The sequence below is a fragment of the Mirounga angustirostris genome, unplaced genomic scaffold (genome assembly GCF_029215605.1).
Source record: "Mirounga angustirostris isolate CCGP_5_RB_7025 unplaced genomic scaffold, mMirAng1.0.hap1 SCAF_1, whole genome shotgun sequence".
Lineage (NCBI taxonomy): Eukaryota > Metazoa > Chordata > Mammalia > Carnivora > Phocidae > Mirounga > Mirounga angustirostris.
The window spans coordinates 118,220,511-118,244,824 of NW_026991709.1; the positions used below are offsets into that span (position 1 = coordinate 118,220,511).

A 24,314-nucleotide genomic window follows, 5' to 3' on the forward strand; every position below is an offset into this window, starting at 1 on the left:
ATGCTTAGTAGAAAAATAGGTGATGCTACCTGTGATAGAGAACTACTACCTTATTTCTTCCTATCTATTCTGGAAAGCATATTTGATTTGTCTGTATTATTTCTAAACCTAATAATACTCTTGATGGAAAAACTATATTGCATTCTTTACTAGGATATTAACATATTTTAATAATGAATTTATATATTCCATGCAGCTAAAAAAATTTACTTATTTGGGGGTTATTGTAGACATATAAAATATGCATATAATTCATATAAATATGTATTATATTTATATACATTCATATGAATATAGTATATGAAATCCATATAAAATAAATGTGTGTCATTATTATGTACATTATGTTAGGGTTATATGGTAGCTTACCCTTTTTGGTACTGGATTTATAATTTGCTTCCTGGCTAAAAATTATATGATATGATATATTTTTTTTAATCTTCATAGTTTCTTCCCTTAAGTACACAAATTAAGGTTATATTTCTTTGACTGTATTAACTATAAGCCTATACATACTTCTTACTTTCATATGATAGTAAATATAAGGGAAAATGAATATTACTTATATTCATATATGAAGAACATTTTTAATTTTGCTCAGTAGCAACTGTTTTGATGACATACTCATGTTTTAGTTCAATGTAATAATCATCAAGGCCTCATTATGTCCCAGTACTTTACTAATGCTTACTTGGAATATGAAAATTAATGTTTAAAAATAGTTCTTGCCTGCAGAGTTTGCCATTTAGACTTACAGTAGACTTTATTTCTTGAGACAGTTTCACAAATTGTATATTTCCTCCCCCTTTCATCCATCCTTGGGAATTCTGTCCTTTAAGGAGAGAGAGGAGCAGAAAAATTCTGCCTACAGATCCTTTCAAAAAAAAAAAAAAAGGGAAATGGATCACTTACTTTTGAGAATCCTTATATTGCCACATTCCAATGGTTAGTGATGTCTTGATTATCTCCAGATTTTAAAGGTAAAGAAATAACATTTGATGCTTTGTGTTTCCATAATTGACCTTTTTGTTTTTATATTTAAAGAAATATTCTATAAAGTACAACCCAGGATATGTGTTGGCCAGTCGTCTTGGAGTGAGTGGATACCTTGTTTCAAGGTTTACAGGAAGTATTTTTATTGGAAGAGGATCTAGGAGAAAGTAAGTTTATGTTAGAGAAATGTATTTAAAGTGGCAGAAAAAATTAAATGATAAAGATAAACGTTAATATTTTAGTATTTTCTTTTATTAATTGCTCTGAATTTTCTTTAAAAATTATGCATAAATTCCTCTGATGGTGATCTTTCATCTAAATGGGACATGTTTTAGGTGTTTGGAAAGACAGTTCCTATTTTTAGCAGCTAACAAATTGAACCTTGAAAAAAGGTATCAGAAGGTGTGTGTGAATCTCAATAATATATTTCCTGCATTTTCTTATTTCATTCTCTTCTCTAGATACAGAACCTATTTATATGATTTGTTAACTTGGGTTTCAAAGCCTTACTGCTACTTTGGAAATAACCATGAAAACTATAGAACAATCAAAACTAAATTTTTCTAAGAATTTTTTGAAAGCAAAACTTTTTGTATTCTTTGAACAAAATTTTAAAACGTGTGTGTGTGTGTGTGTGTGTGTGTGTGATTTAAATTCAGCCCTCATGGAGACCATAAAGCAAATGTGGGTTTGAATCTCAAATTCAACAAAAAAAATGAGGAGGTACCTGGATATACCAAGAAAGTTGGAAGTGAGTGGATGTATTCATCTGCAGCAGAACAGCTTCTTGCAGAGTACTTAGAGAGGTAAGTGCCTAACAAGATTCTACTAAGCATCCCAAAAATGTGGAATGTAATAACTATTTTGCTTTTGCTGATACCAATTTTAGACAAAAAAATGTTTCCTTTGGTAAATAATGTGACATATTACATGTAAACTTAATTTTATATCATGGAGCATCATAGCTATTAGCTAAAAGAAAATAGAAAAATACTGTATATTATTTATTTTTTATTATGTTATGTTAATCACCATACATTACATCATTAATTTTTGATGTAGTGTTCCATGATTCATTGTTTGCGTATGACACCCAGTGCTCTATTCAGTAACGTGCCCTCTTTAATACCCATCACCAGGCTAACCCATCCCCTCTAGAACCCTCATTTTTTTTTTTAGAGTCCATAGTCTCTCATGGTTCATCTCCCCCTGCGATTTCCCCCCATTCATTTTTCCCTTCCTGCTATCTTCTTTTTTTTTTTAACATATAATGTATTATTTGTTTCAGAAATGAAAAAAAGATGAGAATTGGCCTCCTTTTATCTTTTTTAATTTTTAATTTTTATTTATTTATTTATTTATTTTTTAAGTAATCTCTATACTCAGTATGGGGCTTGAACCTACAACCCTGAGATCAAGAGTTGCACTCTCCACCAACTAAGCCAGCCAGGTGCCCCTTGGCCTCCTTTTAATGAAAATTTTCCTTAACTTGCTATCATAAATTATTCACTACTTTGCATGTCTAAGTAGTAAGAGGATTGGTATGGATAAACAAAACAACTCTTCACACAGTGGATTTTCTGAATCTTAAAACTCCAACCAAATAATAGGTTACTGTCCTAAAATTATTGAATTTTATGCTGAAATGGTCTAAGAAATCAATAAATCTCAGCTCCTCATTATAAAAATGAGAAAACTGTGTACTGAGATTAACTGAGTTACTCAGTGACAAAGATTTATAGGGAAAACGTTTACTTCTCATTCACAATTGAATATTCATTCCTTTGTTCTACTGGTTTCTAACCTTGTATTTGAGGATCCTCTTAGTTTACTAGGGCTGCCATAATGAAGTAGCACAAACTGGATGGCTTAAAACAACAGAAATTTATTGTCTCACAATTCTGGAGACCAGAAGTCCAAAACCAAGGTGTTTGGTAGGGATGTGCTTCCTTTGAAGATGATAGGAAAGGAACCATTCCATGCCTCTTTGCTAGCCTCTTGTGGCCTCACACATTTGTTCTTAACTCCAGTCCTCAACCTTCCCGTGTTCTCCCTGTACATCTTCACATGATCTTTTCTCTGTTAATGCCTATCTCTGTGTCCAAATTTCTTCTTTTCATAAAGACACTTCATAAAGATAGAAAAATCATGTTAGATTAGGGCCCACCCTAAAGGCCTCATTTTTATTTTATAACCTCAATAAAAACCTTATTTTCAAATAAAGTCACATTCTGAAAGTAGTAGGAGTGGGACTTCAATCTGTCTTTTTTGGGAAGGAACGTAATTCAATCCTATATTACCATCTGAAAATTTATTTCTTTTGTTCACTTTCATATTTCTTTCAAATGTTGTATTTATCCTACTTTTTCATTATTTTTCAACTTGACATATGCATTGATTTCATACCATGAAAGATGAAGCTTTAGCTCTCTTCTGCTACCTACCCTTTCTATTTCCTCACCTTCCTGCACATTACACACACATGTGTGTGTATTTCCCCTTTCATTATAGTTGTATTAAATCTGTATTTAAGGTTTACCTGATTGAGATAATGTAAATGGTCACAGGTGGACCCTGTAGAGTATTATGGTTGCATTTCCTTTCTGTACACATTTTTGTTTTCCCCCTCTTGTTTAATCATTTGCTTATTGTCTATATTCATATAACTAATTCAGCCCTAAACTCTTTGTCATAGCTGAAAGACTTAATATAGTCAAACAGATCAGGAGATCTCTCAGTTCCATTTTTTTTCTTATAGACTTCCTCCTTGAAACCTTCTGTCTTCCTGCTTCAGTGTAAACTAATTGTTTTCTAGGGCTATTACACAGCTCTCATTCTAGAGCTTCTCTCTACTGTCTAGGAATTCCCTTCACCATTCTGCTTTGTAGGATTCCTTTATTTCCTGGCTTTCATACCTTTTTCTGTTTTATGTCTCCAGTTTGATGGAGCACTTAATCTGGTAGCTTCCTGAGAGAGCTTGTGTGTCTGGAAATGTCTTTATTCTTCCCTGACCAGGGTTGATTGATAGCTGGCCTGGGTGTAGAATCCTAAATTGGAGATTATTTTCCCTCAGAATTTGAAAAGTACTGCTCTATTCTCTTTTTGTTTCCTTTGCTGGTGAGAAGTCCTGTGCCATTGTGATTTCGGAATCTTTGTGTGTGATCCGTTTTCATTTTCTGAAATCTTTTCAGAATCTTCCCTTTACCAGTGCTGTTTTAATAATGTGATGACGTGTGCCTTAGTATGGGTCTTCTTTCTTTCCTTTGGCTATTCAGTCCTTTCACACTTAAAACTGATGACCTTCCATTCTGAGAAAACTTCTTGTATTATTTCTTTGATAATTTCCTCCTCTCCTTTTTTTCTGTTCTGTCTTTCTGAGACTTCTGTTAGATGATAGACCTGGATTAATCCTCTTTATTTTCTTATCTCTTCTCACCCATTTTCTATATTGTTACACTTCTGTTCTACTCTGTGGGAGATTTCTTCAACTTATATCATTTTTATTTTTATTTGATTTAATCATTTTTAATTTCTAAAAGTGTGTCCTTTTTCTCTGACATTCCTTTTTTATAGTGTCTCTTTCTCTGAAGATCGTTTTTCTTCTCTATATTTTCTGTTTTCTCCACATTGCTCTTTTTTTTCTGTTTGATTTCATTGCACCTTTCACATTAAAGTTTTGTTGTTTTTTTTTTTTTTTTTTACTTGTCTGGTGGTTCTTTGGTGTCTAATCATATTTAAGAATGAGGCACTAAAAAGCTGATTGGAAATTTAGTGTGCTCTGGTGGGGCTTGTCAGGTGGGACTTTGCTATTTCTGCAAAGAACCTCCAGCTATCACTACCTGTATGTGTATATTTTCTCTCAGGCTGGCTAGTCTTCCTAGAGAGGTAGCCTCCAGCCTTTTCCTTGGAGGACAGATGTGAGGAACAAAACTGACTTCCAGTGTTTTGGATATTAACCAAGGTAAAGGGAACTTATTATGTAATGGATACTATGAAATGCCCTCCAAACCTCCCTTTAAAGGACTTATTTCTATGGCAGCTTAAATGCTGTTGTCTGACAGCCCTCAGCTGTGAGCTCTCTTCAGGAATTGCCTTGCAGAAGAGAACTGCCTCACCTAAAGTTATATCCCCTTCCCACAACAGCCGCAGATCCAACACCTGATCTGCAAGGAGGTGTGAAAGACCCAGCCGACCTGATTGCCCCAGTTCAGGATAAATCTGAAGGGCCATCCTAGTTTGAGATCTCTGTAGGACTGACCAAGGAGTTCATTAACAGTGGATCACAACCCAACTTCTCCCTCTGCCCAATTCTGCTTCCTTCCTTTTTTCCTTCCCTTCTACATGTTTTGATTCCACAAGAGCTCTCTGATAAACTTTCTTCTTGCTTACTTTCATCTCAAGAGTGTGCTTCCTAAAGAAGTTACACTTCCTAGCCTGCTTCCTAGCAACATGTTATGTAGTAGTTACACTTTCATTAATTCCCTATCATCTCTTCATGCCCTACCCACCCGTCTCCCTGTGCCTTGTATACCTAAAGCTAGAGCATCCCCTGTTCACCCTCTCCAAAAGATAAACTACAGACAGGTCTTATGCTGGGGTGAAGGTGAGTAAGCACATGATCATCCAACTGCTTATTATACAAAATTTTCAACTAAAGCTTAGTAAACTTCACCCTGCCCATACTACGGCATTAAAATGTACCTGGAGCCCGTAATTCCTGCGCTTTTGCAGACTTGCACAGTTTAAATTATCTTGTTTGTTGTTGACTTCCCACCCTGGTTGCTTAGGGTGCAGCTTTTTCCTATCTTTCAAACCAGTTAATGCTTACCCATCCAGTTTCCAGTTTCTAAAATTTTGTTAACAACTCATATATGGTATCAGACTCACCACCTCTCTTTTCATGCCTTTCTGGGTCTATGCCCTATTTTATACTTTACTCTATTTTTAGTAGGTTGGGAAGTAAGCAAAAAATTAAGCACATATGTTCAATCTGCTATGTGTATTTAAAAGTCCTGCACTATTCAGGAAGCAGTGGAGTTTTGAGGAATATCAAAAGAAACTTCTAGTGTATTTTAATTTTCTTTATTGTGGGATGCTCCAGTTTAGTTGTGAAAATTAGAAAATGAACATGTAGGTATTATTTTTGTCCATTTATCACCTATCATTATAATCTGAGAACGATTAGAGTTAGTAATTGAATAAGTAATTAAAGTTTATTACAGTTTATGAATTGAATCATTTCTCCCTCAGCTACTGGAAGTTTTTTGAGGGCCTGTGAATACTTTCAAATCATTTAGTCTCTATCCCTTATTAATACTCTGTGTGTTACAATCAGTCCTCAATATGTTTTATATGTCCCCTTGGGATCCAGAATTATTTGATGGGGAAGTTTATGTGAAGTTAGCCATATATATTTTCTAAGCAGTATTTTTGTTTGTTTGGCTAGAGCTCCAGAACTATTTAGTTATATAGCCAAAAATAGCCAAGAGGATGTATTCTATGAAGATGACATTTGGCCTGGAGAAAATGAGAACGGGTAAGCAAAATTTGTGGTATTTATTGGCTCATAGTTCAGCTTAGTGTTCCAGTGAAAGGTACAGTAGCTAGTTTATCAAGAATTTATATTACTTTTGTGAGGAGGGTTTTATATATATATATATAATTTCATATATATATAATTTCATATATATATATTTGCTTTAAGATCTTCATATAATCTATTTCACTTATATCAGTAAAGTACTTTTAAACTAATTTTGTGGGTTTTTTTAAGTTACTGAGAAGTAATATGTCCATGTTCACATTAGATTTATAACTAGTCCCAATTAAAATGTTTAGTGATTAATTATTATTTATGTATTTTATGTCTTTTATAATTCACAGCCCTCAGGAAATTTATATTAGGCCTTTTGTATAAAACCTCAAAGTTTTAATCATTGTGAAAAAATTATTGTTTTTAATGTAGTGCTGAGAAAGTTCAAGAAATTATTACTTGGCTAAAGGGACATCCTGTCAGTACTTTGTCTCGTTCTTCTTGTGATTTACAAATTCTGGATGCAGCTATTGTTGAGAAAATTGAGGAAGAAGTCGAAAAGTGCAAGGTACTAATTTTCAATAACCCAAGATGCTTGATGAGATTTGAAGTTAAATGGACTGTATATCATCCTACAAATAATTTTGTTTCAACCAAATAAACATGAACTCAGTGATTTTAATTTATGTCAGGTAATCCTTTAGTTTTAAAAAAAGTTCCAGCCATTTCCAGTGGCCATTAATAAGTTTATCTGAATAAAAAGAAATGCACTTTAATATATAAAAGCTATAACATTTAAATTTTATGTCCTAATGATGTTTCTAATTTTAGGAATTAATATTCTGTAATTCTAGCCAAAATACAAAGTTTGTGATTAAGGAAGAAGGTTAATCCCTTCTGCCTTCTTATTCTAAGTTCTTTAAAGACATAGTTCTTTTTATAGAACATAAACATTGTGTTTAGTTCACTTTTACAGAATCTCTTCTAAAGTGTACTTTCCCACCCACAAACACATTCAATATTTTTTAAATCCTGTTTAATCTTTCCTATTTTTTTATGTCTTGATTTTGAAAAGCAATAATCTTCTGTATAGGCTTAACTATTTTACTTATTTTGATCCTCTATCTTGATATAATGGAAAATGAATTGATGATATTCCCTTTTTTAACTTTTGATTTTATTTTCCACACATTTGCCTTTTTATTAAAATGATGTTGCGTTGCTAACACAGCAGGCTAATAGCAAACTAAGTTAAGAAATGGGCTCTGAAGCCATTTTCCCCCATTTCTCTTTCAATACTTTTAACCTTAGGCAAGATACTTAAGATACTTACTTTTACATTTCCTCACTGGTAAAATGAGAATAAAACAGTACAACTTCATAGGGTCATGGAAAGGATTAACTAAGTTAAAGCATGTAAACTCCTTCTAATAATGCCTGTTTTTAATGCCTAACAATGCTTGGCTATTATTATTTGAATTCTCTTATCACATATTCAAGAGCTGTGAAGACAGTCTGGAAAATTACTACTGGATGACTCTTTTTCTCTTTAGGAAAAAATATACGGCTTAGAGCCAAGAGTTTGATTATTTGAAAGGTCACTGATACTCAGATAAGGATAGAAACCTGCATTTCATTTTTTTTTAACCGGCATTTTTTTTTGTCTTTCAACCTAGAGTAAAATCCATTTGTACAGCATTGTTTTTGAAATGAGTTTTCCACTTAATAAAAGTTTATTACTCTAAGCCCCCAAATTTTATTTTGATGCTTGAGAGTCTCCATTTCTAACAAGCTCCCAGATGATCACATTTTGAATAGCCAGACCCAGAACTTTTCATTTCGTAGCTGTGGGTTGGAGCCTATTGTGAAAATTCCTGAGTTTATTAATTTGCTTAATGAATCGGGTTTGATTGCCATGTCTTCTAATCAGTGCTATAATCTAGTAATGCCTAGAGATGTATTAAAGCATATGGGTTGTTTGTTTTTTTTCATATACAGAACTCCAGGCATAAGTTTGGGGTCTGCTTCTTAAAATTACTTAAAATACTTATTTTTACTCCTTCTTGCTGTTATCAGGGGGCACAAATTGTACCCTATTAGTCCTAGTCTGCTGTGGGCTGAAAGCATAGACATCCTGCCAGTACTGCCTTCACTATTCATTTTATTTAAAACTGCGATCTCTCTCTCCACAGTGCTGATCCCCCTTCCCTGCTTTATTTTTCTCTATGCTTTTTACCTTCAAACATTTGTTGCTTGTATGTCTCCCTAAGTAAAGGAACAGGTTACTGTTTTATACTTAGCACCTAGATCAATACATGGCACATAAATGTAACTCAGTAAAGATTTGTTGAAAGAATAAATGAAATGCCTTTATAGTAAAAGATAATAGGGTCTGTTTAAAGTCTTGAGCATTTTATAATATATAAATACATGAACTCTGTAGTGTATGGTCTCTATAGCTTGGAGTTGTTTTATTCTCTTTTGTACTTATTTCCATAAGGTATGTTCTAAAGGTAGGTGGCTGCAAAATAAGTGAACTGTTGCCGTTTGTCTTAGTTGGTAAGAATTCACTTAAAAATATTTCATGTGAAGGGGGGTAGTTATGGATTGCAATGGATATAAACTATCCTCATGGTTTTATTAGGTAGAACAGGTAATGTTATTTCTATTTTACAGTAGAAGGAGGCTGATGCTTAAGGTGAGTGTGAGTTCACAAAATTGACAAGGAGTAAAGATGGGACAGAACTCTTCTTCCAGCATTTGTTACATGATCAAAAAATTCAGACATCAAAGCCAACTTCATAAGAGATTCCAAAAGCTAGGGCTTTATTAAATCAGTGCCACCTTAATTTTTATAAGTACCCATAAAACCCACAGTATTGTCGTAGATCAGTACTTTATACTTTTTTTTCTTTTAATATAGATCTTCATTGACCATCATGTACAATTCTTTTTAGAGTAAAAAAGAGTAAAAAAGCATTTGAATAGGATAACATTTACATAAAGTTCTAAACAATTTAATCTTTTGTTAGCAGTAAGGTTACTTTGGGGAAGGTAGTAGTAACTGGGAAGGAATACAGGAGTTCTTATGTTGTGCTTAGTAATGTTCTCTTTCTTGAACTTAGCATGGTTATACGTAGATAGGCTCATACTATAAAAATTCATCAGGCTGTATACATACACTTTCGCATTTTTCTATGCCTTATACTTCAACAAAAAATTTAACTTTAAAAAAGTTTTAAGGGGCACCTGGGTGGCTCAGTTGCTTAAGCATCTGCCCTCGGCTCAGGTCATGATCTTGGGGTCTTGGGATCAAGCCCTGGGTCAGGCTCCCCGCTCAGCAGGGAGCCTTCTTCCTCCTTTCCCTCTGCCTCTCCCACTGCTTGTGCGCTCTCTCTCTCAAATAAATAAATAAAACCTTCAAAATTTTTGTAAGGAAAATAGGTTTTATGTATGTATTTACTTATTTTTAAGTTTTTATTTGTTTATTTTTTTGACAGAGAGAGAGAGAGAGCACAAGCAGGGGGAGCCATAGGCAGAGGGAGAGGGAGAAGCAGGCTTCCTGCTGAGCAGGGAGCCCGATATGGGACTCGATCCCAGAACCCTGGGATCATGACCTGAGCCAAAGGCAGACGCTTAATGACTGAGCCACCCAGGTGCCCCCCCAATTTTTTTTTTTTTAAGATTTTTATTTATTTGAGAGAGAGAATGAGAGAGAGAGAGAGCACATGAGAGGGGGGAGGGTCAGAAGGAGAAGCAGACTCCCCGCTGAGCAGGGAGCCCGATGTGGGACTCGATCCCAGGACTCCAGGATCATGACCTGAGCCGAAGGCAGTCGCTCAACCAACTGAGCCACCCAGGCGCCCCCCAAAATTTTTTTAAGTAAGAATTTATTATTCCTCCCTGCTGCATCTGAAGAACTTCAAATATTCTTTAAATTGCTCATTTCATTTGGCTTTTAAAAATGAATAGTAATAAATGATGTCCAACTGAATAATAATAATTTTATATTTTTAATGTAAATCCAGATAACAATAATTTTATAATTTAATGTTTTTAAGTATTTAAAAATTTTTCTTTCTTCAGCAAAGAAAGAATAATAAGAAGGTACGAGTGACAGTGAAGCCCCATTTGCTGTACAGAGTAAGTTTCTTATCCAAGTTGTTTTTATTTTGAAAGTATAGAAGGAACAAAATGTTTTTGTTATAGTAATAGAAAAATTATTTCAAATTAGAGTTAATAATAATTAAAGCTTTCTTCTCTTCAGCCTTTAGAACAGCAACATGGAGTCATTCCTGATCGAGATGCAGAATTTCATCTCTTTGACCGTGTGGTAAATGTGAGAGAGAACTTTTCAGTTCCAGTTGGCCTTCGGGGCACCATCATAGGAATTAAAGGGGGTAATATCTCAATACTTGGCATGTCTTCAACTGCATCTAAAATTGTAAAGTAAAACACAAATTTCTGTGCCTTATATCTAAGCAGAAGGCAACAATGTACATATAGTTAACAAACACTATTGTACACTTAAAAATAATTAAGATGGTAAATTTTATGTCACGTATTTTTCATTTAAAAAAAAAAAGAGAGAATGGAGGAAAAGGGAAGAAGCAACTAAGGATCTAAATGTGCTCAAAGGGATGCCTGGTTGAGCAGCTTTGCAGTGTAGATACCAAAAAAAGTCAGCCTAGCATGAAGCAGCAAATCCGGTGCCAAGGGGTCAAGGTATTGGCAGCACTGTCCTTTCATCTCTCAAGCACTCAACCTTGGTCTGATTGTCTGGACTAGGAATGGTAAGGGCCACATGGGTATAATGAAATAACCCTCCTGCTGCTATCTGCTCAACCCCCTGATTCAGCTGTTCAAATACTGGGCTTATTAGATTGTATTATAGTTAAGTTGTCTTGATATAAGGCCCTAGGACTCTGATAACATAGAAGTTTCCTTTCTTCTGACAGTTCCTATCAGTAATAGTGACTGCTTGGGATTTGTCTTGAGAAGGATTTTAAAGCTGTATCTATGCTGAGTGGGAAAGAGCTCTGTCATTGATTAACCATGTCTGCCATGGATAAAAAGGGGAATATTTCATTACTGCCCTTAGCTGAGACCTCATCTCCATAGTCAATTTCGCTAAAGGGAGTAAACAGTCCTCTTACCTTTTATAATCTTAATAATCTTTTGAGGAATACCCCTCCCTCAGATAGGGAATAAGAACCTAAAAGGTGAGCTTTAAGCCTTCAGAGGAGAAACTCCTGCCTCTCATTGAGCCTTACTTTCTTGAGTTTAGATTTCAGGTAAAAGTAGGTTGAAAGATACAGGTGGATGTTGGGGAATGGGTGAGCTCTGCAGGCCTGGTTTCAGCTGAGCAATGAAGGACTGGGGATGGGGGACAGACATCCCTCCACTCCTACCCCTGGCTAGGATATTATCAAATATTGTATTCAGGTTCTCTAGAGAAACAGAACCAATAAAGTGGAAAAGGGGTGGTGGAAAGGTGGAGAGAAATCGAGGACAGGGGGAGGGGGAGGGGTGAAGGAGAAAGGGAGGGAGAGGAGGGGAGAGGGAAGGGGGTAGGGTTGGTCAATTCTGAAGTACTGTGATAGACTCTATTATTAATTTGGGCTTAGAATTCAAATATAGCTAATTATTTCACTTTACCTTGGCATTTCGGGTAAATTTAATCTTGCCAGATATATCTCATCAGCCTCTCTGCCAAATTTGTTCTTCTCTGTTCCTATCTAAGTTTATTGCACTTTCTCATGTGTCTCATATCTCAGTTATGGCATCCATAATCTACCAAGTCATCTCAGCCAGAACCTTGGAGTCATCTTTGGCATCTCTGTCCTTTTTATCTACACAGGCCACAAATTCCTGCCAGTTCTATCTAGTAATATTTCTGTTCTCTCCATCCTGTTCCCTTTATTAAATAAACTGCCATGCTTTCAAATCGTCATTGTCTTTTATCTGTCTTACTGCAATACCTTCTGAACTGCAAACTCCGAAGTTACCTCTTTTATTAACTTTTATTATGAATAATTTCCAACATAGACAAAAGCACAGAAAAAAATATAATTAATCCCCTCATAGCATCTAATTTAAAATATTATTTTACTTTAAATTAATACCAGTAAGGTAATCTGCAAGTTTATCTACTTTTCATTTACTATAATCCCCTATACCATTCTCTGATAGTTGTAATGCCTCTTACAAGCCAAAAACTTAAATGCTAATTTTTCATCATATAATTTTTAAATCTCTCTTATTTAACAGCCAATAGAGAAGCTGATATACTATTTGAAGTATTATTTGATGAAGAATTTCCTGGAGGCTTAACAATAAGGTTTGTATTTCCTGATGATAATTACGCTTTGTAAATATATCCACGTGGCAGTGACTTTACATTACTTATTTGTCCAAAATTTGAATTCCTGTTATATGCAAGACATCATACATGCTAGTAGGGATGTAACAATGAGTAAGATAGACATGTTTTCTAGTCTCACAAAGCTTTCATTTTAGTGGGGGAGATAATTGTGTAACTGATTATAGTATTACTTATTTAATTAAAATGTGAGAAGTGCTGGAAAGGAGAGGTTCTGGTTTCTGTAAGAGTATGACTTCTAGAAAGGCTTCTTTGACAAGTGATATTTAAGATGGGACTTGAAGACTGAATAATAGTTAACTGGAGGAAGAGGGAAGAAGAATGACAGGTGGTCAAGAAGAGGCAACAAAGGATTTATTCATTAAAAAAAAAAAAACGGGCACCTGGGTGGCTCAGATGGTTGAGCGTCTGCCTTCGGCTCAGGTCATGATCCCAGGGTCCTGGGATCGAGTCCCACATCGGGCTCCCTGATCCTTGGGAGCCTGCTTCTCCCTCTGCCTCTCTCTCTCTCTCTCTCTGTCTCTCATGAATAAATAAATAAAATCTTTAAAAACAAAAACAAAAAAACAAAGAATGCAAGTGTGTCTGAACTTCAGCAACTATGTAAGATTAGAGTAAGAGAGAAAAGCAAGGAACACGCTGTGCAGGAGCTTGTAAGCCAACTTTGAGGACATGCTAATGATTTTGGTATCTTGGTCGTTATCCTTAAAGCAATGTGAAGTCATAAAAATCAGAGATGTGACATGATCACAGATTTATATTTTAGTGGAATTGTGGGTATACAGCCACACTGGGGTGGTTTGAGGAAGCAGGAAATTGAGCTGACCCTTGAGAAGTTTGACCATGAAGGAGAGAAAAAATAACTGGAGGTTAGCAGGTTTAAAGCCAGAGGTTTGGATTTTTTGTTTTTAACTTATATGAGTGAGATTTACTTATTTTGGGGCAGCACTGATAGAAAAGTTAAAGTTACAGGAAAAAAAGATTATGATAGAACGAAAGATGCATGGAATGGGTTCTGTCACTTAACCTTTGTGCTACTTTGGGTAGGTCGTTAAAAGCATTCTGACCCTCAGTTTCCTCGTTTGTAATGAAGATACATACTTCACTAGGTTATTGTGAGGATTAAATAAAGTCCGGTTTCAGAAATATATCATCTTATAAGTGGAGATCTTTCTAGGATTTCAGCTTCCTCTATTAAATTTAAAAGTAATGTTTACTAATTCAGATTATGGACTGACTGTCCACCCAAAAATAATTTGGCTCTTCTGCTCCCTAGTATTATTTCCCTCTGAAATAACTGTTTATTTTTAGGTGCTCACCTGGTAGAGGTTATCGACTGCCAACAAGTGCCTTGGTGAATCTTACTCATGGGAGTCGCTCTGAAACCGGAAATCAGAAGTTGACAGCCATTGTGAAACCACAACCAGCTGTGAATCAATATAGCTCAAATTCATCAATTTCATCTGGGCATTTGGGAGGCCTGAACCATTCCCCTCAATCACTTTTTGTTCCTACTCAAGTAAGGCTCTTAGTCTTTCATTTCTTTCTGCCCTCTTATAAATCTCAGGCAGACTTTGTAAGTAAAACCTAATTTGACTTAGTTTTTTAAGAAATTTTGGTTCAAGTCAATTTCAGATTTGTTTTAAGTTAATAGGCTAATAAGGAATGCTACTGGGGCATCTGGGTGGCTCAGTCGGTTAAGCATCTGCCTTTGGCTCAGGTCATGATCCCAGGGTCCTGGGATGGAGCCCCACGTCAGGATCCCTGCTCAGTGGGGAGTCTGCTTCTCCCCCTCTCCCTCTCCGCCCCGCTGATGCTCTCTCTCAAATAAATAGAATTAAAAAAAAAACGCTACTGATAACATCCTACATTTGTTATAAAATTATAGTTAAAGAAGAAATACATTTTTAAATATGAGCTTGAGAATGTCTGTTTTCTTTTCATGTATTTACTTTTCAAGCTACATTTGTATAACTCTAATGTTGTATTCAATCTGCTATGAAATGACATGAATTTGAGAGGTTAACAGAGAGAGAATTATATTTATCAAAAGCCATTTTCAGGTTCCTACCCATGCAACTCATGGGTGATTTCCTCTATTTTATCTTTCTGGGGAAAAAAATTGAATTGTTTTGTGTGAGACATTTAACCTTGTTTAACTCCATGTCCCTAAATCTTAACCACATTTTAATCCAAGTAATAATGTGTTCGCTATAGACTAATTAGAAAGCCCAGATAAGGAGGTAATGGCAAAGGAAGCAGAAGCAAAAATCAAATTTCATAGGTAATCACTATTAATCTGCCCAAAATCAACTCCTCATAAGTAATAGCTGGTTTTTTAATCTGTTGGATTACTTTTGTGTAAGATGAAGATTTTAAAAATAAAATTGTTAAATGTTAGCTTAAATGAGATATCAGTACATTGGGAGATTTAAAAAAATCTGTTGGTAGGGATATTGATTTAGTATAATCTTCCATAACATTTGTCATGCTTTAAGACCATTTACAGTCCAATAGAATATTTCTATGATGACTGTACTGAGCGCCAGAAAAAAAGAACTGAGATTTCAGATAATGGAAGTTAATATTCTATCTACTGCTAAATAACTTTAATGAATTTTTTTATTTTTAATATAAATCTTTATTTTTTTCATGTTTCAGTTCCTTAAGAAATTTTTTGTGCTTTACCAGGTACCTACTAAAGATGATGATGAATTTTGCAACATTTGGCAGTCCTTACAGGGATCTGGAAAGGTTCAACACTTTCAGCCAACTCTACAAGAGAAAGTTAGTATACCTTGTTTGATAGACATTTAAATTAAAAAAACAAATTTACATTTTTCTTGTGAGTATGCAATGATTATTTTTTTCCTAAAATCTCATAAAATAGAATAACCGTTTTAATCATGAATTTTCATAAGTCTCTTCAGCCGTATATAAAAGTTTTTGGACTCATGAGAGGGAATATAGATAATTTTTCTTTTAAATCAGTTTGGATTTTATTTTAGCTGTTTGCAAAATCCTAATAACTATATTTTAAATTCAACAAAGGCCTTAGTGCACTTATTATTAACTAATTAATTTCCACTTGAATGTGGAGCTTTATGCTGGCACTTGGTTGTCTTAAATATGAATGAGCAAATTCACATTCCTTAATAGAGATTAAGAAGGGAAAAGAAATTCTGCTAAAAAGGTAGACTCAGACCAAAAAAAGGAAAAAGGTAAAGAATAAATTCCTACAACATTTTTTGCTGGTAACTGACCTATCTTCTCAGCTTTGGTCAAGAAAGAAAGAATATTCTCTCAAGTTTATAAACCAACAGCCTGCACCATGAAAGCCTCATTTATTCTTTTTTTTTTTTTTTTTTTTTTTTTTTAAAGATTTTATTTATTTGACAGAGAGAGACACAGCGAGAGAGGGAACACAAGCAGGGGGAGTGGGAGAGGGAGAGGCAGGCTTCCCGCAGAGCGGGGAGCCCGATGTGGGGCTCGATCCCAGGACCTTGGGATCATGACCTGAGCTGAAGGCAGACGCTTAACGACTGAGCAACCCAGGCGCCCCAAGCCTCATTTATTCTAATGTCCTCCAGTGATGGTGGCATTTTCAGAGTAGAGAGAAGAAAATAGCAAAGGAAATGATGGTGAAATAAACAGAAAAAGTGAGAGTGACAAAATACATAGTTCTCTTCTGCTAATATGCTAAGTTTTTCTTAGATCATCCATAAATCCTTTCTATCTAAATGCAGTCTATATCCAGAGTTTCAAACCCTCTTTTCCTCTCTAATTTATTTGATACCACTAACCATTCATTTTTTAGGAATGCTTCGTTATCATTCATTCATTTCATTAATTCATTCAGCATGTATTTATTGAGGGCCTATCATGTTCATTGTTCTGTGTGATGAGGAATATAGCTATAAACAAAAAAAAAAGTCTGACCCTCAAACAAATTATATTCTGGGGAGGAGAGGACAAGTAGATTACATGGTATATTAGATGGTAATACAGAAGTTTGAGAAAAATTTCAGGGGAGGATAGAGAATGTTGGCGGGGTGGTGGGGAGGCAAGGTTTTGCAGTTTTAAAGAGAATGATCAGGTAACATTTGAGTAAAGATTTGAATGAAATGAGGAGTAGAGTATGTAGATACCTGAGGTGAGGGTATTCCAGAGAAGTCCAAAGACCCTGTTGGGAAGACAATTCCAGGTATACTCAAGGAAGAGAAAAAGACTATTATGGCTTTTAATCAATAGGCTGATTTGTAGGAACTGTAATTAGATACCATGCAGGACCTTCTGGGTCATTATAAGGACATTGTTTTTGTTTTTTTTTTTAAAGATTTTATTTATTTATTTGAGACAGAGAGAATGAGAGACAGAGAGCATGAGAGGGAGGAGGGTCAGAGGGAGAAGCAGACTCCCCGCCGAGCAGGGAGCCCGATGCGGGACTCGATCCCAGGACTCCGGGATCATGACCTGAGCCGAAGGCAGTCGCTTAACCGACTGAGCCACCCAGGCGCCCAAGGACATTGTTTTTTACTCAGTGAAATGAGGAATCAGTGAAGGGTTTTGAGCAACAGAATGACATGATCTGATTTATATTTTAATAGGGATCATTCTGTCTGCTATCTTAAGAATAGAATGTAGAGGAGTCAGGATAGAAACAGATTAGTTAGGAGACTACTGGAATCATCAAGATAGAGTTGATACTGACTCGGACCAGAGTAGTAGGAGTCTGGAGAAGTGATCAAATTCTAGGCATATTTGGAAGGAATTGCCATCTAATGATGAATTGGATATAGGGTTAAGAGAGAAAAAAAATGGATTAAAGAGTGTGACTCTTAAGGTCTTAGTAACTAAAAGGATAGAGTGGCTGTTACCTGAGATGGAGAAGATTGCAAGTCAAGTAGGTTTGTGGGGGAAGATCTGGAGTTCAATTTTGGTCATAGTAAGTTTGAGATGTATATTAAAAATCTAAGTGGAGATACAGAGTTAGAAATTTGAGTAGAGGTGTGCCTGGATGGCTCAGTTGGTTAAGTGTCTGCCTTCGGCTCAGGTCATGATCCCGGAGTCCAGGGATTGAGCCCCACGTCAGGCTCCCTGCTCAGCCAGGAGTCTTCTTCTCCCTCTCCCCCTGGTCGTGCTCCCTTGCTCACTTACTCTCTCAAATAAATAAATAAAATCTTTTTAAAAAAAAAAAGATATTTGAGTAGAGATGTAGAGTTGGACATTGATTCTGATGGTTATGGAAGATGTCCAAGCTGGAGAGAGAAATTTGGGCATGTATGTGTGTATCTATATATCTATATCTATTTATCTACATCCAAAGAAGTCTAATAACTTAGCCTTAGAGAATTCCATCCTTAAAGAGTCAGAGAGATTAGGTGAACCTGACAAACAAGATTGAGAAGGAATGGCCATTGTACAGGAAGAAGACCAGTAAAGTATGGTGTTCTAGATGCCAAGGAGAGTAATCAAGTGTGTCAAATGCTGGTGATGGATCAGTTAAAATGAAAACTGAGAATTGACCATAGTGTTTTATATCTGAGGTCATTGGAAATCTTGACAAGAGCAGTTTCAGTAGAGTGGTAAGAGTGAAATACCAAGAAGAGTATGTTTAAGAGAGAAGGGGAGAAGAAAAATTGGAGGTAGCAAATATAGGCAATTATTTCAAGGATTTATACTCTAAAAGGAAACATTACCCTGACTCCCCTCTTGCCTTTTGCTTTTTATTCAACTTCTTTCTTAACCTCTGTTTTTCCAACCATTCAACTGGGCAGTATTTTACTGAACAATAGTTTTTTTTCTCCCCCTTTTGTTTTATCATTTGGTGACATTGACTCTTACCTTGCTGCTAATTTAACCACTCAGTATATGTGTTCCATACCTCTCAATCAGGATCAATCTAAGCCAGTATCTCCAACTTCCTAGAAGACAGGTATAGACAGACACCCCACCATCACCTCAGCCGAAAGATGTCTTAGAATTCACCTCATCTGAAGCTTCTTACCCTTATTTCTAACACTACCATTTCCCCAGGCAATAATCTGAAAAGCATGGAGTAAAAACTTTTTCCTTTTTCCCCTCTATTTTTTTTTTTTTTTTTGCAATGAGATCCGAAATCTTTTTATTTCTTGGCAGTTCCCACAACTGGGCCTTAGATGGTCATCCTAAACCTAGATTAACCTCCTATCTGTGCTTCCTGCTTCTTGCCTCTTTCCTTTTTAGTCCTTACATAATACTGTTTGACGTATCTTTCCTAATGATTTTTCTTGGTGATCCTTTCACCTGTGTTGGCCCAATGGCATTATTGGGCAAAATATCTAATTAATAAGAGCTTCTGGATTTGAACTTAGTTTGTTCCCTGAGGCACTGTGGTGTGATAAATCTGGTACTAGACTCAGAATCAGGAAATCAGATTTGGTGACTCAAATTGAGCAACTCTAATTTTCTTGGGCCTCTGTGGCCTCATATGCAAAATTAAGGCACTAGACTAGATGACCTCTTTTCCAGCCCTAAAAGAATGTTATTCTTGAGGCGCCTGTTGGCTCAGTCATTAAGCATCTGCCTTCGGCTCAGGTCATGATCCCAGGGTTCTGGGATCAAGCCCCGCATAGGGCTCCCTGCTCCGCGGGAAGCCTGCTTCTCCCTCTCCCACTCCCTCTGCTTGTGTTCCCTCTCTTGCTGTGTCTTTCTCTGTCAAATAAATAAATAAAATCTTTAAAAAAAAAAAAAGAGTTTTGTTTTTTTTTTAAGATTTTACCTATTTATTAGAGAGAAGGAGCACGAGAGTGGGGTGAGGGGCAGAAGGAAAAGCAGACTCCCCCTGAGCAGGAAGCCCAGTGTGGGGCTTGATCCCGGCCCTCTGGGATCATGACCTGAGCCAAAGGCAGGCGCTTAACCAACTGAGCTACCCAGGTGCCCCAAAGAATGTTATTCAAATATTATAGAATATATAGGGCTCTCTGTTCAGTACTAGTAGAATTCAACCTCAACTGAAACTAGTATCTAACTCTACCTAATTCTTATATAAAGTATATCCAACTCCTTAGTAAAATGGTCTGTTCTAGTAAGATTGGTCTCTTTATTTTCCCTTTCCCACAAGTAGATAATTCCCATTTCAGGTTATGTGTTCTTACTGTTCCTTCCACTTTCCTCTCTCACTACCAAAATTCCCCTAGATCTCCAGCAAGGTCTGCTAGTCATTTTACTGCCTATTGCCTTGAGATGGAACTCAACACTTGATACTATATTTACTCAGAATCTTCTGCATCTTGCTCTTGGTATTGGGTGCTATTTCATTATTTATATTAACTAAACACTGTCATGTTGTATTTCCTCCTACACATACCAAGAATTATGAGCCACCACATATATCACTTAAATCCATGAAGCATTAATAAGCAACCTGGTATTCATCTGATAAGCACATTCTAGACAACTCAACATGATTTTTTAAAAAGTATTCAAGCTTCTGGAAAAGGTGAAACTATGGAGACACTGAAAAGATCAGTGGTTGCCCGGAGGTTAAGGGGAAGATCAATAGACAGAGCACAGAAGCTTTTTAGGGCACTGAAAATAATCTGTATGATACTCTAATGGTGGATACATGTCATTATACGTTTGTCTGAACACATAGAATGTACAACACCAAGAGTGAACCCAATGTAAACTATGGCCTTTGAGTAATAATGATGTGTCAGGATTGGTTCATTGATTATAGTAAATGTACCACTCTGGTGGAGGATGTTGATAATGAAGAATGCCATACATGTGTAGAGACAGAAAGGATATGAAATATCTCTGTACCTTTCTCTCAGTTTTGTTGTAAACCTAAAACTGCTCTTTAAAAAGTCTTTTAAAAAAATTCAAGTCAGGGCACCTGGGTGGCTCAGTTGGTTGGGCCACTGCCTTCGGCTTGGGTCATGATCCTGGAGTCCCAGGATCGAGTCCCGCATCGGGCTCCCTGCTCGGCGGGGAGTCTGCTTCTCCCTCTGACCCTCCCCCCTCTCATGTGCTTTCTCTCTCTCATTCTCTCTCTCTCAAATAAATAAATCTTTAAAAAATAAATAAATAATTTGAAAAATAAATAAATAAATTTAAGTCTTTATTGACAAAATATGACAATGTGAGTAATAAATAGCTTTATGTAGATATCAAATAGAACAACCCCAAAACTATACCCAAAACTAGAATATTTTCTAATTAAACTTCTGGATACTTTTTCTCTGATATGGTACTGTGAACATGGGTTTTAGAGTTAGAGCTCAAGTGTCAGCTCTCCTATTATTTAGTTCTACAACCAAATACTCTATCTCTTTGAGGAAAAGTAGTTAGAAGAGTTTGTTTTTAAATCATTTATAAGAATTTTAACTTTCAGGTTGCAGTTCTACCTCAAGAAGTAAGTCAAGTAACTCAACATCATAAATCTGGCTTTACTGACAACAGTGTTAAATGTCAGCAAAGAAAACATGAGCCTCACAGAAAATGTAAGTTTAAAGTTAAAAATATACTTACGATGCTGCTTCCTTTTTTATTAACTACAACAGTTTTATTGAGTTATAATTCACATGCCATAAAATTCATGTTTTGAAGTCTTTAATCAGTGATTTTTTTGGTGTTTTCACAAAGTTGTACAACCTATGCCACTATCTAAATTTAGAACATTCTCTTTACCCTAAAAAGAAACATACCTATTAGCAGTCATTCCTCCAGCCCTGGCAACCATTAATTTACTTTCTGCCTCTATGGATTGACCTGTCTGGACATTTCATATCATCATAAAATTTGTGACTTTTTGTGACTGGCTTCTTTTACTTGGCATAATGAACACAAGGTTCATCCATGTTGTAGTATGTATCAATGCTTCATTCCTTTTTTTTTTGCAATCCTTTTTTTTTTTTAATTTTTTATCGTTGTTAATCACCATACATTACATCATTAGTTTTTGATGTAGTGTTCCATGATTCATTGTTTGTGCATAACACCCAGTGCTCCATGCAGAACGTGCCCTCTTTAATACGCATCACCAGGCTTACCCATCCTCCCACCCCCCTCCCCTCTAGAACCCTCAGTTTGTTTCTCAGAGTCCATCGTCTCTCATGGTTCGTCTCCCCCTCCGATTTCCCCCCCTTCATTCTTCCCCTCCTGCTATCTTCTTCTTTTTTTTTTTTTTTAACATATATTGTATTATTTGTTTCAGAGGTACAGATCTGAGATTCAACAGTCTTGCACAATTCACAGCACTCACCATAATACATACCTTCCCCAGTGTCTATCACTCAGCCACCCCATCCCTCCCACCCCCTACCACTCCAGCAACCCTCAGTTTGTTTCCTGAGATTAAGAATTCCTCATATCAGTGAGATCATATGATACATGTCTTTCTCTGACTGACTTATTTCGCTCAGCATAACACCCTCCAGTTCCATCCATGTCATTGCAAATGGCAAGATCTCATTCCTTTTGATGGCTGTGTAATATTCCATTGTGTATATATACCACATCTTCTTTATCCATTCATCTGTTGATGGACATCTTGGCTCTTTCCACAGTTTGGCTATTGTGGACATTGCTGCTATAAACATCGGGGTGCACGTACCCCTTTGGATCCCTACATTTGTATCTTTGGGGTAAATACCCAGTAGTGCAATTGCTGGATCATATGATAGCTCTATTTTCAACTTTTTGAGGAACCTCCATACTGTTTTCCAGAATTGCTGCACCAGCTTGCATTCCCACCAACAGTGTAAGAGGGTTCCCCTTTCTCTGCATCCCCGCCAACATCTGTTGTTTCCCGACTTGTTAATTTTAGCTATTCTGACTGGTGTGAGATGATATCTCATTGAGGTTTTGATGTGGATTTCCCTGATGCTGAGCGATGTTGAGCACTTTTTCATGTGTCTGTTGGCGATTTGGATGTCTTCTTTGGAAAAATGTCTGTTCATGTCTTCTGCCCATTTCTTGATTGGTTCATTTGTTCTTTGGGTGTTGAGTTTAAGAATCTTTATAGATTTTGGATACTAGCCCTTTATCTGATATGTCATTTGCAAATATCTTCTCCCATTCTGTCGGTTGTCTTTTGGTTTTGTTGACTGTTTCCTTTGCTGTGCAAAAGCTTTTTGTCTTGATGAGGTCCCAATAGTTCATTTTTGCCCTTGCTTCCCTTGCCTTTGGCGATGTTTCTAGGAAGAAGTTGCTGCGGCTGAGGTCGAAGAGGTTGCTGCCTGTGATCTCCTTTAGGATTTTGATGGACTCCTGTCTCACGTTTAGTCTTTCACCCATTTTGAGTCTATTTTTGTGTGTGGTATAAGGAAATGGTCCAGTTTCATTCTTTTGCATGTGGCTGTCCAATTTTCCCAACACCATTTCTTGAAGAGACTGTCTTTTTTCCATTGGACATTCTTTCCTGCTTTGTCGAAGATTAGTTGACCATAGAGTTGAGGGTCCATTTCTGGGCTCTCTGTTCTGTTCCATTGATCTATGTGTCTGTTTTTGTGCCAGTACCATACTGTCTTGATAATGACAGCTTTGTAATAGAGCTGGAAGTCTGAAATTGTGATGCCGCCAGCTTTGCTTTTCTTTTTCAACATTCCTCTGGCTATTCGGGGTCTTTTCTGGTTCCATACAAGTTTGTTTGGTATGGAACCAAACAAATGGATTATTTGTTTCATTTCTTTGAAAAAAGTTGATGGTATTTTGATGGGGATTGCATTGAATGTGTAGATTGCTCTAGGTAGCAATGACATCTTCACAATATTCTTCCAATCCATGAGCATGGAATGTTTTCCCATTTCTTTGTGTCTTCCTCAGTTTCTTTCATGAATATTTTATAGTTTTCTGAGTACAGATCCTTTGCCTCTTTGGTTAGATTTATTCCTAGGTATCTTACGGTTTTGGGTGCACTTGTAAATGGGATCGACTCCTTAATTTCTCTTTCTTCTGTCTTGTTGTTGGTGTATAAGAATGCCACTGATTTCTATGCATTGATTTTATATCCTGCCACTTTACTGAATTCCTGTATGAGTTCTAGCAGTTTTGGGGTGGAGTCTTTTGGGTTTTCCACATAAAGTATCATATCATCTGCAAAGAGTGAGAGTTTGACTTCTTCTTATGCTGATTTGGATGCCTTTTATTTCTTTTTGTTGTCTGATTGCTGTGGCTAGGACTTCTAATACTATGTTGAATGGCAGTGGTGATAGTGGACATCCCTGCCGTGTTCCTGACCTTAGGGGAAAAGCTCTCAGTTTTTCCCCATTGAGAATGATATTTGCTGTGGGTTTTTCATAGATGGCTTTTATGATATTGAGGTACGTACCCTCTATCCCTGTACTCTGAAGAGTTTTGATCAAGAAAGGATGCTGTAGGGCGCCTGGGTGGCTCAGTTGGTTAAGCGACTGCCTTCGGCTC

General features: G+C 36.3%; 1 protein-coding gene across 3 annotated transcripts in view; it reads left to right on the forward strand.

Annotated features, from left to right (window-relative positions):
* The window catches only part of XRN1 (5'-3' exoribonuclease 1), a 115,066-nt gene that overhangs the window by 65,329 nt on the left and 25,423 nt on the right, over window positions 1-24,314 (forward strand). For all 3 annotated transcript variants that reach the window (XM_064586873.1, XM_064586877.1, XM_064586878.1), the window contains exons 24-33: window positions 1,045-1,160; window positions 1,653-1,799; window positions 6,440-6,529; window positions 6,959-7,094; window positions 10,613-10,669; window positions 10,794-10,926; window positions 12,797-12,866; window positions 14,220-14,427; window positions 15,600-15,695; window positions 21,286-21,394. In XM_064586873.1, the coding sequence (XP_064442943.1) occupies window positions 1,045-1,160; window positions 1,653-1,799; window positions 6,440-6,529; window positions 6,959-7,094; window positions 10,613-10,669; window positions 10,794-10,926; window positions 12,797-12,866; window positions 14,220-14,427; window positions 15,600-15,695; window positions 21,286-21,394 (1,162 nt within the window). The remainder of the gene's footprint in view (window positions 1-1,044; window positions 1,161-1,652; window positions 1,800-6,439; window positions 6,530-6,958; window positions 7,095-10,612; window positions 10,670-10,793; window positions 10,927-12,796; window positions 12,867-14,219; window positions 14,428-15,599; window positions 15,696-21,285; window positions 21,395-24,314) is intronic.